The 14,984-nt window shown below is 42.0% G+C and overlaps 1 protein-coding gene and 1 long non-coding RNA gene across 3 annotated transcripts in view; one reads left to right on the top strand and one right to left on the bottom strand.

Moving 5' to 3' along the window:
• Positions 1-776: 776 nt before the first annotated feature.
• The window catches only part of LOC135559968 (zinc finger protein 239-like), a 31,263-nt gene continuing 17,055 nt past the window's right edge, over positions 777-14,984 (bottom strand). Inside the window, exon 2 of one of the 2 annotated variants that reach the window (XM_065000878.1) lies at positions 777-4,355. In XM_065000878.1, the coding sequence (XP_064856950.1) occupies positions 3,370-4,355 (986 nt within the window). In that variant the 3' untranslated portion in view covers positions 777-3,369. Of the gene's footprint in view, positions 4,356-9,815; positions 13,626-14,984 lie in introns of those variants that run through there. The other variant, XM_065000879.1, reaches the window with a different exon arrangement.
• LOC135559976 (uncharacterized) lies at positions 5,781-9,924 on the top strand. The gene is made up of 2 exons (XR_010458620.1): positions 5,781-9,109; positions 9,613-9,924. It is a non-coding gene; the product is annotated as an uncharacterized LOC135559976 (long non-coding RNA).

Here is a 14,984-nt window from a genome sequence, read left to right as displayed (position 1 = left end):
TCCCCAGTAGCTTGTGGATAATTCCCCAGTAGCTTGTGGATAATTCCCCAGTAGCTTGTGGAGGATTCCCCAGTAGCTTGTGGAGGATTCCCCAGTAGCTTGTGGAGGATTCCCCAGTAGCTTGTGGAGGATTCCCCAGTAGCTTGTGGATAATTCCCCAGTAGCTTGTGGATAATTCCCCAGTAGCTTGTGGATGATTCCCCAGTAGCTTGTGGATAATTCCCCAGTAGCTTGTGGAGGATTCCCCAGTAGCTTGTGTATGATTCCCCAGTAGCTTGTGGATAATTCCCCAGTAGCTTGTGGAGGATTCCCCAGTAGCTTGTGGATAATTCCCCAGTAGCTTGTGGATAATTCCCCAGTAGCTTGTGGATGATTCCCCAGTAGCTTGTGGATAATTCCCCAGTAGCTTGTGGATGATTCCCCAGTAGCTTGTGGAGGATTCCCCAGTAGCTTGTGGATAATTCCCCAGTAGCTTGTGGATAATTCCCCAGTAGCTTGTGGATAATTCCCCAGTAGCTTGTGGATGATTCCCCAGTAGCTTGTGGTGGATTCCCCAGTAGCTTGTGGATAATTCCCCAGTAGCTTGTGGATAATTCCCCAGTAGCTTGTGGATGATTCCCCAGTAGCTTGTGGATAATTCCCCAGTAGCTTGTGGTGGACTCCCCAGTAGCTTGTGGAGGATTCCCAAGTAGCTTGTGGATGATTCCCCAGTAGCATCCTGAATATTAAGGCTATACTCCATGTTATACGCACACACAGACACTCAACCATGCAAACTGGCTGGGTTATTCTTTATTTCAGACATCACACATTATAGTCTTACTCTAATCCAGACATCGTACACACTCTCACTAAATCACATCCACGATCATACACATCAACCTACACAGATCTACTAGACACGTAATATCTTGACTAAATGTTCTAACATCTGTGGCATTGGCTCACAGGCAAACAAAACCAATCAAATGGTTGCTTGAACCTGTTTCTTGAATTCTAAACATCAGACATTTGAAATCTCTATTTTTGACCGTCATAATACCTCTGATGGCAGTAACTTTACAAGCACTAATTATGGTCCATTTAGACTGAGAATAGTGTCTAGTTACAGTAAGGGCTACAATAAGTATAGCCGGTTAGAATTGTAACGGCTTAAGACATTATAGGAAAAGTTCAGTCTTTATGCGGCTGAAAGAAAAGGAATATATCATATACTATTTACAGGAAACTCGATCTACATCCTGAGATGATGTTGCGTGGAAAAAGGAAATGGGGTTGGTGGTTTTGAATATAAAAGTGGATGGAAAAACAGATCATCGATATGGTATTACTCTATATGGTATTAATCTATATGGTATTGCTCTATATGGTATTACTCTATATGGTATTAATCTATATGGTATTACTCTATATGGTATTGCTCTATATGGTATTAATCTATATGGTATTACTCTATATGGTATTAATCTATATGGTATTACTCTATATGGTATTAATCTATATGGTATTGCTCTATATGGTATTAATCTATATGGTATTACTCTATATGGTATTAATCTATATGGTATTACTCTATATGGTATTAATCTATATGGTATTACTCTATATGGTATTACTCTATATGGTATTACTCTATATGGTATTACTCTATATGGTATTAATCTATATGGTATTACTCTATATGTTATTAATCTATATGGTATTACTCTATATGGTATTAATCTATATGGTATTAATCTATATAAATCTATAAATCAGGATGATCCATACTTATTAGAAAACATTTATACCAATTTATTGAATTTACAGGCAACAAATGATCATACTATTATGCTAGTAGACTATAACGCAGTGTTAAGTACCTCAATGGACCGTAAAGCTAATCCCTCATCACCTTACGGAGAGCCCATCCAGTCTCAGCCCATCTAGTGTCAGCACATCTAGTGTCAGCCCATCTAGTGTCAGCCCATCCAGTCTCAGCCCATCTAGTGTCAGCCCATCTAGTGTCAGCCCATCTAGTGTCAGCCCATCTAGTGTCAGCCAATCAGCCCATCTAGTGTCAGCCCATCTAGTGTCAGCCAATCTAGTGTCAGCCAATCTAGTGTCAGCCCATCTAGTGTCAGCCCATCTAGTGTCAGCCAATCTAGTGTCAGCCCATCTAGTGTCAGCCCATCTAGTGTCAGCACATCTAGTCTCAGCCCATCTAGTGTCAGCCCATCTAGTGTCAGCCCATCTAGTGTCAGCCCATCTAGTGTCAGCCCATCTAGTGTCAGCCCATCCAGTCTCAGCCCATCTAGTGTCAGCCCATCTAGTGTCAGCCCATCTAGTGTCAGCCCATCTAGTGTCAGCCCATCTAGTGTCAGCCCATCTAGCTAATCACTCATCGGAGATCACAAATATTATGGACTAACAACCCCAGACCTATTACGATATACATGGAGGAGACATAATCACGCTAGTCGTCTTGACTACTTTCTTGTCTCTTTCTCTCTCTCGCATCAAAGGTTAAACAAGTATTGATAGGAGACAGAATGTGATCAGACCATCATCTGATTGGCCTTCACCTAACTCTTACAGAATTTTCATGTGGATGGGGATATTGAAATTGTATCAAAGTCTACTGCATGACAATTTATTCTTAAATAAGACTAAATCATTTATAACTGAACTTTTTTCCAGTACAATATAGGTTCAGCAAATCCCCTTATTGTTTTTTCCCTGTGAAGCCCATTGTGTTCCACTCCATGTCTGAAATGTGCTGAATAAATACAGCTTGGTTAGATTTGATGTGAATTGTTGGTCATGTGATCGGGAAAATATAGTTCCACACAACGGGAACGGTTCTCTAACTGCGTGTGATTCTTTCCACACTGGGACCAACTGTGTGGTTTCTCCCCTGTGTGTGTAATTGGACAATGTACATTTACATTTACATTTACATTTAAGTCATTTAGCAGACGCTCTTATCCAGAGCGACTTACAAATTGGTGCTTTCACCTTATGACATCCAGTGGAACAGCCACTTTACAATGTATTTCCTCACTGGGACCAACTGTGTGATTTCTCCCCTGTGTGTGTAATTGGACAATGTATTTCCTCACTGGGAAGAGGTTCTCTAACTGCGTGTGATTCTTTCCACACTGGGACCAACTGTGTGGTTTTTCCCCTGTGTGTGTAATTGGACAATGTATTTCCACACTGGGACCAACTGTGTGGTTTATCCCCTGTGTGTTTAATTGGACAATGTATTTCCTCACTGGGAAGAGGTTCTCTAACTGCGTGTGATTCTTTCCACACTGGGACCAACTGTGTGGTTTCTCCCCTGTGTGTTTAATTGGACAATATATTTCCTCACTGGGAAGAGGTTCTCTAACTGCGTGTGATTCTTTCCACACTGGGACCAACTGTGTGGTTTTTCCCCTGTGTGTGTAATTGTGTGTTTTCCTCCCCCGTGTGTTTCCTTTTATGTGATTTTAGGTCATGTGACCGTGAATATCTCTTCCCGCACAAGGCGCAATGGTAAAGCTTCTTCCCTGCGTGTGTCTTCTCATGCTCCCTCATGTTATCTAATGACCTAAAGAATTTCCCACAATGGGAACAGGGGTAAGGCTTCTCCCCAGAGTGTATTTTCTTATGTTTGTTCAGGTTCCCTAAATGCAAAAAACACTTTCCACACTGGGTACAACTGTGTGGTTTTTCCCCTGTGTGTGTCCGCTCATGTGATCTCAGGTCATGTGATCGTAAGAAACTATTTCCACACTGAGAGCAATGGTAAGATTTCTCCCCGGTGTGCGTCATCTCGTGCTTTTTTAAGTCTGATGATGTTGAAAATCTCTTTCCACAATTGGAGCAGTGGTAAGGCTTTTCTCCTGTGTGTTTCTTCTCGTGATCTTTCAGGTTCCCTAACTTGGTAAAATCCTTACCACACACGGAGCAATGGTAAGGTTTCTCCCCTGTGTGTGTCCTCTCGTGAGTTTTCAGGTTACCTGACAACCTAAAATTCTTTCCACAATGGGAACAGGGGTAAGGCTTCTCTCCAGAGTGTATTCTCTTATGTTTGTTCAGGTTCCCTAAATGGGAAAAAAGCTTTCCACACTGTGAGCAATTGTGAGGTTTTTCCCCTGTGTGTGTCCTCTCATGTGATTTTAGGTCATGTGATCGTGAGAATCTATTTCCACACTGGGAGCATTGGAAGGGCTTTTCTCCAGTGTGTTTCCTTTCATGCTCTTTCAGCTTCCATAACCACTTAAAACTCATATTACACTGGGAGCAGTGGTGTTGCCTCGCTGGGGACTCAGGGTCTGGTTCCCCTGAAGGACTCGTTCTGCTTTCAGATGGAGAGTCTGGTCTCTCTCCTGCCAAAGACAAAAGGAGTATTTAGTTAAACAGAGTATTTAGTTAAACAGACAGACCTGACCGAAACCTCCATTACAAAACTGTTTTCCTATGAGGTTTAATCCAGACTAGATCCCTCATTATGAAACACAAAATGTAGATCCTGGATGCTGATTGGTTGATAGCTGTTAGTTATTCACGTTAATCCCAGTTAATGGCTGTTATAGCCCTCCCAGGAAATTCATCAACTATTCTCCACTGTCCCACAGCCCTGTCCTGTAAAGCTGAACCCATAACCATAAAGGACTGGTTTATCCTGTACAGCTGAACCCATAACCATAAAGGACTGGTTTATCCTGTACAGCTGAACCCATAACCATAAAGGACTGGTTTATCCTGTACAGCTGAACCCATAACCATAAAGGACTGGTTTATCCTGTACAGCTGAACCCATAACCACAAAGGACTGGTTTATCCTGTACAGCTGAACCCATAACCATAAAGGACTGGTTTATCCTGTACAGCTGAACCCATAACCATAAAGGACTGGTTTATCCTGTACAGCTGAACCCATAACCATAAAGGACTGGTTTATCCTGTACAGCTGAACCCATAACCATAAAGGACTGGTTTATCCTGTACAGCTGAACCCATAACCATAAAGGACTGGTTTATCCTGTACAGCTGAACCCATAACCATAAAGGACTGGTTTATCCTGTACAGCTGAACCCATAACCATAAAGGACTGGTTTATCCTGTACAGCTGAACCCATAACCACAAAGGACTGGTTTATTATACAGCTGAACCCATAACCATAAAGGACTGGTTTATCCTGTACAGCTGAACCCATAACCATAAAGGACTGGTTTATCCTGTACAGCTGAACCCATAACCATAAAGGACTGGTTTATCCTGTACAGCTGAACCCATAACCATAAAGGACTGGTTTATCCTGTACAGCTGAACCCATAACCATAAAGGACTGGTTTATCCTGTACACCTGAACCCATAACCATAAAGGACTGGTTTATCCTGTACAGCTGAACCCATAACCATAAAGGACTGGTTTATCCTGTACAGCTGAACCCATAACCATAAAGGACTGGTTTATTATCCAGCTGAACCCATAACCATAAAGGACTGGTTTATCCTGTACAGCTGAACCCATAACCATAAAGGACTGGTTTATCCTGTAAAGCTGAACCCATAACCATAAAGGACTGGTTTATCCTGTACAGCTGAACCCATAACCATAAAGGACTGGTTTATCCTGTACAGCTGAACCCATAACCATAAAGGACTGGTTTATCCTGTACAGCTGAACCCATAACCATAAAGGACTGGTTTATCCTGTACAGCTGAACCCATAACCATAAAGGACTGGTTTATCCTGTACAGCTGAACCCATAACCATAAAGGACTGGTTTATCCTGTACAGCTGAACCCATAACCATAAAGGACTGGTTTATTATACAGCTGAACCCATAACCACAAAGGTTTATCCCATACATACATATCAAGGAGGACCACTGTAGAAGACAAAATGTCAAAGTAGTGTCGTTCCGTGACATCAATAAACGTGAAGACTGTTATTTTATCAAATCAATTCTCTGTGTAATTATTATTATTACGTGATTAAACTAATCATTTAAACTTTAATTAACTAGGAAGTCGGGGGCACCACGGGAAAATGTTTAAAGAGACTATTTCCCAAATCGACTCCCCAGATATTTTCATATCTTATCAAAACAATCGCTTAACGTACTGTACCTCATCGGTTCTCATTACTGAACGTCGCAAACCTCGGAGATCTGCACAAACCCTCGCATAAATAATGAATCAGCGATATACAAATTGGTTTAATTATTTATTTACTAACTAACTAATCCAAGTCACAGAATAACATGAAAACACAGTCACGAGAATTGTCAATCCCAAAATGATGATAACTCAACTATTTTATAGCTTTGACCAAATCCCCAAGGTTTGTAAGTCCCTGGTTTAAAAATAATTCGGCAAAGTCTCAGATTCTGCAAAAGGTTCATTCATTATTCGGAGAGCGCTCTGAAGTAAAAAATGAGAACATAGTCATTTTATAACACACACACTACTACACTCATAGATAACTACACTCATAGAAATGGCTAATATCTTACATGAACTACGGCTCAAACTACGGCTATTTACGAGTGTATGCCTTGTAGTCTTTCTCTGTGGTCGCCGGTTACTCTTGCTGGAGAGTCAATCGACAAAGACTTTGGTTGTGTTTATAATGGATACGTTAGGCGTACCCATGGTTGTCGCATAGAATACTGTTGGTGTTTTGGCGGTTGTCGGTATTCTTGTCCTAGGCTTCGTACAGTTCTGGCTGCAGACTGGTAGTTCGATGGCCTAGGACTTCTTACTTCTGTAGTGAATCGATTGTCTCAGAGTTTAACTTCTTGGTGACTGGGGGGCAGTATTGAGTAGCTTGGATGAATAAGGTGCCCAGAGTAAACTGCCTGCTACTTAGCCATAAAAGCTAGAATATGCATATAATATTAGTATATTTGGATAGAAAACACTCTGAAGTTTCTACAACTGTTTGAATGATGTCTGTGAGTATAACAGAACTCATATGGCATGTGAAAACCTGAGAACAAATCCAACCAGGAAGTGGGAAATCTGAGGTTGGTCATTTTTCAACTCATTCCCTATTGAAGATAAAGTGGGATATTGATCATGTTGCACTTCCTAAGGCTTCCACTAGATGTCAACAGTCTTTAGAAACCTGTTTGAGGCTTCTACTGTAAAGGAGGGGCTCATAAGCGCTCTTTGAGTCAGTGGTCTGGCAGAGTGCCACAAGCTCGTGACGCTCGTTCACGTGAGAGGTAGCTCACGTTTCATTGCATTTCTACAGACAAAGGAATTCTCTGGTTGGAACATTATTGAAGATGTATGTTAAAAACATCCTAAAGATTGATTCTATACATCGTTTGACATGTTTCTATGGACTGTAACGGAACTTTTTGACAATTCGTCTGCTCCTAGTGAACGCGCTTCGTGACTTTGGATTTGTTTCCAAAACGCAAAAGTAGCTATTTGGACATAAATGATGGACATTATCGAACAAATCAAACATTTATTGTGGAACTAGGATTCCTGGGAGCGCATTCTGATGAAGATCATCAAAGGTAAGTGAATATTTATAATGTTATTTCTGACTTCTGTTGATTATCCAATATGGCAGATATCTATTTGGCTTGGTTGGTCTCTGAGCGCTGTAGGCACATTATTGCATGGTTTGCTTTCTACTTAAAGTTTTTTTTAAATCTGACACAGCGGTTGCATTAAGGAGAAGTTTATCTAAAGTTCCATGTATAATAGTTGTATCTTTCATCAATGTTTATTATGAGTATTTCTGTAAATTGACGTGGCTCTCTGTAAAATCACTGCATGTTTTGGAAATACTGAACATAACACGCCTATGTAAAATAAGATTTTTGGATATAAAGATGCACTTTATCGAACAAAACATACATGTATTGTGTAACATGAAGTCCTATGAGTGTCATCTGATGAAGATCATCAAAGGTTAGTGATTAATTTTATCTATATTTCTGTTTTTTTGTGACACCTCTCTTTGGCTGGAAAAATGGCTGTGTTTTTCTGTGACTTGGTGGTGACCTAACAATCGTTTGTGGAGCTTTCGCCGTAAAGCATTTTTGAAATCAGACACTGTTGCCGGATTAATGAGAATTGTATCTTTAAAATTGTGTAAAATACTTGTATGCTTGAGGAATTTTAATTATGAGATTTTTGTTGTTTTGAATTTGGCGCCCCGCACTTTCACTGGCTGTTGGCAGGGTGGGACGCTACCGTCCCGAATATCCCAGAGAGGTTAACCATTTCCAGCCGTGTAGCCAATGCTCCAACCTCAGCTTACGTTTGCGTGGTCTGATGTACATTTCCGTCAGGAGTGGGTTTTATATACTTCTAAGAACTGAGGGTGGTCCATGCGCCGCCATAATGTCTATGCTCACGTGGCTGTGGCCCCTGATTTGGTTAACTTGACATGAAAAGCCATATTTTCTCATATAGAAGGTTGACATCACAATTACATCTTTTCACAAATAGTTTCATGTTTAATCACATACGTTTCACAATATGTAGATGGAACCCCCATAATTCAGAAGTGGAACACAACCAAAGACACAGTAATGACTGTTTCCTGTCCTTCATGAGATCGCCAAATAAAACACACTCGTCATGACTGTCCCTTAAGTGTCCACGGACCACTCCCACATTCTCAAAAATATAAATATTGTTGAATTATTTAAACTTTTGATTGTACAAGGGTCTCTCCGTGTTCCACGGTTTACATTCCAATCTCGAACACTACAGGCCATAGGGGGCACCGTATTTGATGACCGACCATAAAACAGACGACTTCCCGCTCTCCCCCCTCTACGAGAGAGACCCACTGTAACCTGATCCTTCAGATCATCACAGGAGAGTCATGACATTCCCCCTCTACGAGAGACCTACTGTATCCTTCAGATCATCACAGGAGAGTCATGACATTCCCCCTCTACGAGAGAGACCCACTGTAACCTGATCCTTCAGATCATCACAGGAGAGTCATGACATTCCCCCTCTACGAGAGACCTACTGTAACCTTCAGATCACCACAGGAGAGTCATGACATTCCCCCTCTACGAGAGAGACCCACTGTAACCTTCAGATCGTCACAGGAGAGTCATGACATTCCCCCTCTACGAGAGAGACCTACTGTATCCTTCAGATCATCACAGGAGAGTCATGACATTTGTAGTATATCATAACATATATTATTTACTCATAGCCTAGCAGAGTGGCCTGGAACCATATAACTAAAACACATCCCATGACTGAGACTTAGGGGGCTATTACTCAAACATACTTCTGCATTAACCCAGACACATTCTGTCCAGGTCAAAAGCACATTCTAACCACAAACCAACTGTAAAGCTCCAAACTCAACGGTCGGACTGAAGTTATCACATAAATCCCCACCAAGGCAGGGAAACTCCCTAGCCTAAAGCACCAACGGTTAGTCCCAGTTCCCCCTATCGCCCCCTCACTCATGGCCTCTTGACACATATCTTGACACACACATTGACACGCACGTACAGTATAGCGCACGAACGCACACACACCCCACACTCATTTCAACTGACATCCCTGGACACACAAACCCCTTCTTTGACCACAGTCAGTTCCAGTTCCCCTTTTCTCAATTCCTGGACACACACAGACACACAGACATCTCAACGCACACACACCCCACACTCAAGTCAACTGAGCAGGGGCCAGGATCAGACAACTTCAAGAAGCACCAATGGGGCACCGGCAAATGGTCGGACAGGACCTGCCTCCAACCTTCACCAACCAGTCAGAAGACAGAACTACAAGAATCAACCTACATCATTCTATGTTTAAATACCTTTGCACACTCTGTTTAGGCATCCTTTTTCAGCTGACTCCTTCTGAGCCAAATGAGAGGATCCGTGCACGCTTTGTATCAGATATCTTTACCTTTAATAAACCTGCCTTGAATCATACCATATCCACCTGGTCCAGCGTCTCAACTTGGTCTCTCTCCTCTAGTAACAGTACATCAATCAAACACATTCCCCCTCTACGAGAGAGACCTACTGTATCCTTCAGATCATCACAGGAGAGTCATGACATTCCCCCTCTACGAGAGAGACCTACTGTATCCTGATCCTTCAGATCATCACAGGAGAGTCATGACAGTAGTGGAAAACGGCCCAAAATGCCTTAGACTCTAGCCACACACCGACACACCCACCAACTGGAGCAAACCAAACTGTACCTCATAGTCTGTTCAAGAACATACAAGAAAATGTTGGTAATAGTGTTATTCAGTACAAACTCAATCAAATTGAACACACCCCTGTTCAATACCCTGAAACCCCTTCAATTTACAGACAAGCTCTCCCCTGATTGGTCGCCACACACCTCCATCAATGAAGGTCTACAGTAGGTTCAACAGCACTCTGTAAGGTAGCAGCATGGTGTAGCCGGAGGACAGCTGGCTTCCGTCCTCCTCTTGGTACACTGGCTTCAATATAAGACCTAGGAGGCTCATGGTTTTCACCCCCTTCCATAGACTTACACAGTAATTATGACAACTTCCAGAGGACGTCCGCCAACATATCAGAGCTCTATGCAGCATTAACTGACATGTTGTTGACCCAATCAAAGGATAAGAGAATGGATTTAGTACTGAAAGCATAAGCTACAGCTAGCTAACACTGCGGTGCATAAAATATGGTGAGTAGTTGACTCAAAGAGAGAAAGACACAATAGTTTAACATTTTTTAACAAATAATTTATTCAAAAATTAAGGAGAAGCGAAAACTAGCTATATTTCATAGTATGTTTTTTACTTTCGCTTAATAGCGAATGCAGCTAGCTAGTTTAGCCCCCTCTACGAGAGAGACCTACTGTATCCTGATCCTTCAGATCAGCTAGTTAGCTAGCTGGCTATCCAACAGAGAGGGATGCTAAGTTAGCTAGCTGGCTATCCAACAGAGAGGGATGCTAAGTTAGCTAGCTGGCTATCCAACACTGGAACTCTTCCAAGTCAAGGAAGCTTTGGTTTTACTCATTTATTGCACTATAAAGCTACTGCATGATTGTAGCAAGTTTACTAACGTATTAGTCCTATTAGTTTTGTTGACTACGACGTTACTTTAGCTATTATGGTGACAATGATATGAGCGCATAGATGGGAGTAAGAATTATACCATGAGAAAAGGGGTCATGCTGTTTGTACGTGGCTGCTATGAAAGTGAACTGTGTGTGCGGGTGATCAGGGGTGTGTTTATCCCAATGATTCTGTTGAAAAACGTTACGAAACGGGGATAAACATCAAAATTCAAATGTCAAAACTCAGAAGAGCTCATTTCTGTAAGTACATAGATGTACATAATCAATGTCCACTCGTGGCTAACAACAGTAAAAAAAATATAAAGTTCATCTTAATTCAGATAAAAATTAATCAAAAGTGTTTTTACAATCAGCACCTGTGTTCTCTCATAGTGGAATAATACTGACGGGAACATTGACGAGGTCGTGAATGTTTTCCATGTTAACAACGTTATCAGAACATCACCACAGTTTCATACATCTTTAGCTTGGAGACTAGAACACAAATTAACTCAATGAAACCAAAACAACTACGTTTCTTGAGGTTTTAAGGTCAGAATCAAGAAATACACAAAATATTCATCCAATTTACATTTTAAATGATCTAAATCATGTCATAAACATCTAAGGGTTCTAACATGTATCCAATCTATCAAAGCGTAGAATCAAAACAAACAAAAAAACATTTTAAAATTGTAATCTGATTTTAGATATAATCATGTATCTAGAGGAAAAAACTTTAACAGGCCTATTGTTGATTAAGATTACATATAAACAATGTGATTTAATGCATAAAACAACAGTCAAACATCAGTCAGAACACAGTGACTCATCAGAACACTGTGACTCATCAGAACACAGTGACTCATCAGAACACAGTGACTCATCAGAACACAGTGACTCATCAGAACACAGTGACTCATCAGAACACTGCCTGTCTATTCTATCATGTGATTTCAGGTCCTCTGGGAAAATGTCTTTCCACAATTAGGTTCCCTAACTAAAACTCTTTCCAAACTGTGAGCTTTTCCTCCCCTGTGTGTGTGTATTCTCTCATGCATTTTCAGGCTCCCTAACTGGGTAAAACTCTTTCCACACTGGGAACAACTGGGTGATTTCTCCCATGTGTCATCTCATGATCTTATAGTTTCCCTAACTAGGTAAAACTCTTTCCACACTGGGAACAACTGGGTGATTTCTCCCATGTGTCATCTCATGATCTTATAGTTTCCCTAACGTGTCTCATCTCATGATCTTATAGTTTCCCTAACGTGTCTCATCTCATGATCTTATAGTTTCCCTAACTAGGTAAAACTCTTTCCACACTGGGAACAACTGGGTGATTTCTCCCATGTGTCATCTCATGATCTTATAGTTTCCCTAACGTGTCTCATCTCATGATCTTATAGTTTCCCTAACTAGGTAAAACTCTTTCCACACTGGGAACAACTGGGTGATTTCTCCCATGTGTCTCATCTCATGATCTTATAGTTTCCCTAACGTGTCTCATCTCATCTTATAGTTTCCCTAACGTGTCTCATCTCATCTTATAGTTTCCCTAACTAGGTAAAACTCTTTCCACACTGGGAACAACTGGGTGATTTCTCCCACGTGTCCTCTCATGATCTTATAGTTTCCCTAAATTGGTCAAATCTTTTCCACTGCGACCATGGTAAGATGTGTGTGTCCTCTCGTGCTCCTTAAGGTTATTTAACAACCTGAAATGCATTAGGCAATGGGAACATGAGTAAGGCTTCACTCCAGAGTGTATTCTCTTCTTATGTTTGTTCAGGCTCCCTAAATGGGTAAAATCATTTCCGCATAGGGAACAATGGTAAGGTTTCTCCCCGGTGTGTGTCCTCTCATGTGATTTTTGGTCCTGTGATCTAGAAAATCTCTTTCCACAATGGGTACAGGGGTAAGGCTTTTCTCCTGTGTGTATTCTATTATGTTTGTTCAGGCTCCCTAACTGCGTAAAACACTTTTCACAATGAGAGCAGTGGTGAAGTTTCTCCCCTGTGTGTATCCTCTCGTGTGAATTTAGTTCCTGTGATCGTGAAAATCTCTTTCCACACTGGGAACATTGGTAAGTCTTTTCTTCAGTGTGTTTCCTTTCGTGCTCTTTTCGGTAAGCTAATTGGGTAAAACTCTTTTCACACAGGGAGCAATGGTAAGGTTTCTCTCCTGTGTGTGTCCTCTCATGCTCCTTCAGTTTATCTAACAACCTAAATTTCTTTCCACAATGGGAACAATGGTAAGGCTTTTCTCCTGTGTGTATTCTATTATGTTTGTTCAGGCTCCATAACTGGGTAAAACACTTTCCACACTGGGAGCAGAGAAAAGGCTTTTCTCCTGTGTGTGTCCTCTGATGTATTTTTAGGTTCTGTGATCGTGGAAATCTCTTTCCACACTGGGAGCAGTGGAAAGGCTTGTCTCCTGTGTGTGCCCTCTCATGCTCTTTTAGGTTCCATGACAACTTGAAACTCTTATTACACTGGGAGCAGTTGAGTCGTCTCACTGGTTTGGGAGTCTCTGGGTCTGGTTCCTCTGAAGGACTCTTACTGCTGTCAGAGTGACAGACTGGTCTCTCTCCTGCCAAAGACAGAGTATTTGGTTAAACAGAGAGACCTGGATGAAACCTCCACATGATAAAACTGTCTTCCTATGAGGTTTAATCTAGACTAGATCCTTCATTATAAAACAGTACACTTGGATCCTGTATGCCGATTGGTTAATAGCCACTAGTTATTCACAATACTACCCGGGTAATGGCTGTTAACAGTTCCATTTGAATCATTCCTACACATCCACTGTTCCACAGCCCAGCCAGGCAATTTATAAACTAATCTCCACTGTCCCAAAGCCCAGCCAGGCAATTAATAAACTAATCTCCACTGTCCCACAGCCCAGCCAGGCAATTCATAAACTAATCTCCACTGTCCCACAGCCCAGCCAGGTAATTTATAAACTAATCTCCACTGTCCCACAGCCCAGCCAGGCAATTCATAAACTAATCTCCACTGGAAAAAATAAACTCAACATTATTACCCCATGTTTCTAGTCCAGCGTTTAGTTTGTAACAGAAGGGACTTGTTCTGAACCTTACTATCTGACCTCTGAATTTTGTATACGTACAGACAATATGTATAGAACGTATTCTGGTGATTTATTATTCAATAGAAATGTATGGAAAATACATTATACCTCTGTAGATAATGTATATACACTGTATATACACTGCTCAAAAAAATTCACTCTAGTGGTAGCATGAGACGGAGTCTACAACCCACACAAGTGGCTCAGGTAGTGCAGCTCATCCAGGATGGCACATCAATGCGAGCTTTGGCAAGAAGGTTTGCTCTGTCTGTCAGCGTAGTGTCCAGAGCATGGAGGCACTACCAGGAGACAGGCCAGTACATCAGGAGACGTGGAGGAGACCGTAGGAGGGCAACAACCCAGCAGCAGGACTGCTACCTCCGCCTTTGTGCAAGGAGGAGCACTGCCAGAGCCCTGCAAAATGACCTCCAGCAGGCCACAAATGTGCATGTGTCTGCTCAAACGGTCAGACACAGACTCCATGAGGGTGGTATGAGGGCCCGACGTCCACAGGTGGGGGTTGTGCTTACAGCCCAACACCGTGCACGACGTTTGGCATTTGCCAGAGAACACCAAGATTGACAAATTCGCCACTGGCGCCCTGTGCTCTTCACAGATGAAAGCAGGTTCACACTGAGCACGTGACAGACGTGACGGAGTCTGGAGACGCCGTGGAGAACGTTCTGCTGCCTGCAACATCCTCCAGCATGACCGGTTTGGCGGTGGGTTAGTCATGGTGTGGGGTGGCATTTCTTTGGGGGGCCGCACAGCCCTCCATGTGCTCGCCAGAGGTAGCCTGACTGCCATTAGGTACCGAGATGAGATCCTCAGACCACTTGTGAGACCATATGCTGG

Source organism: Oncorhynchus nerka, linkage group LG15 (genome assembly GCF_034236695.1).
Source record: "Oncorhynchus nerka isolate Pitt River linkage group LG15, Oner_Uvic_2.0, whole genome shotgun sequence".
Lineage (NCBI taxonomy): Eukaryota > Metazoa > Chordata > Actinopteri > Salmoniformes > Salmonidae > Oncorhynchus > Oncorhynchus nerka.
This window is presented reverse-complemented; position numbering and strand designations above follow the sequence as displayed.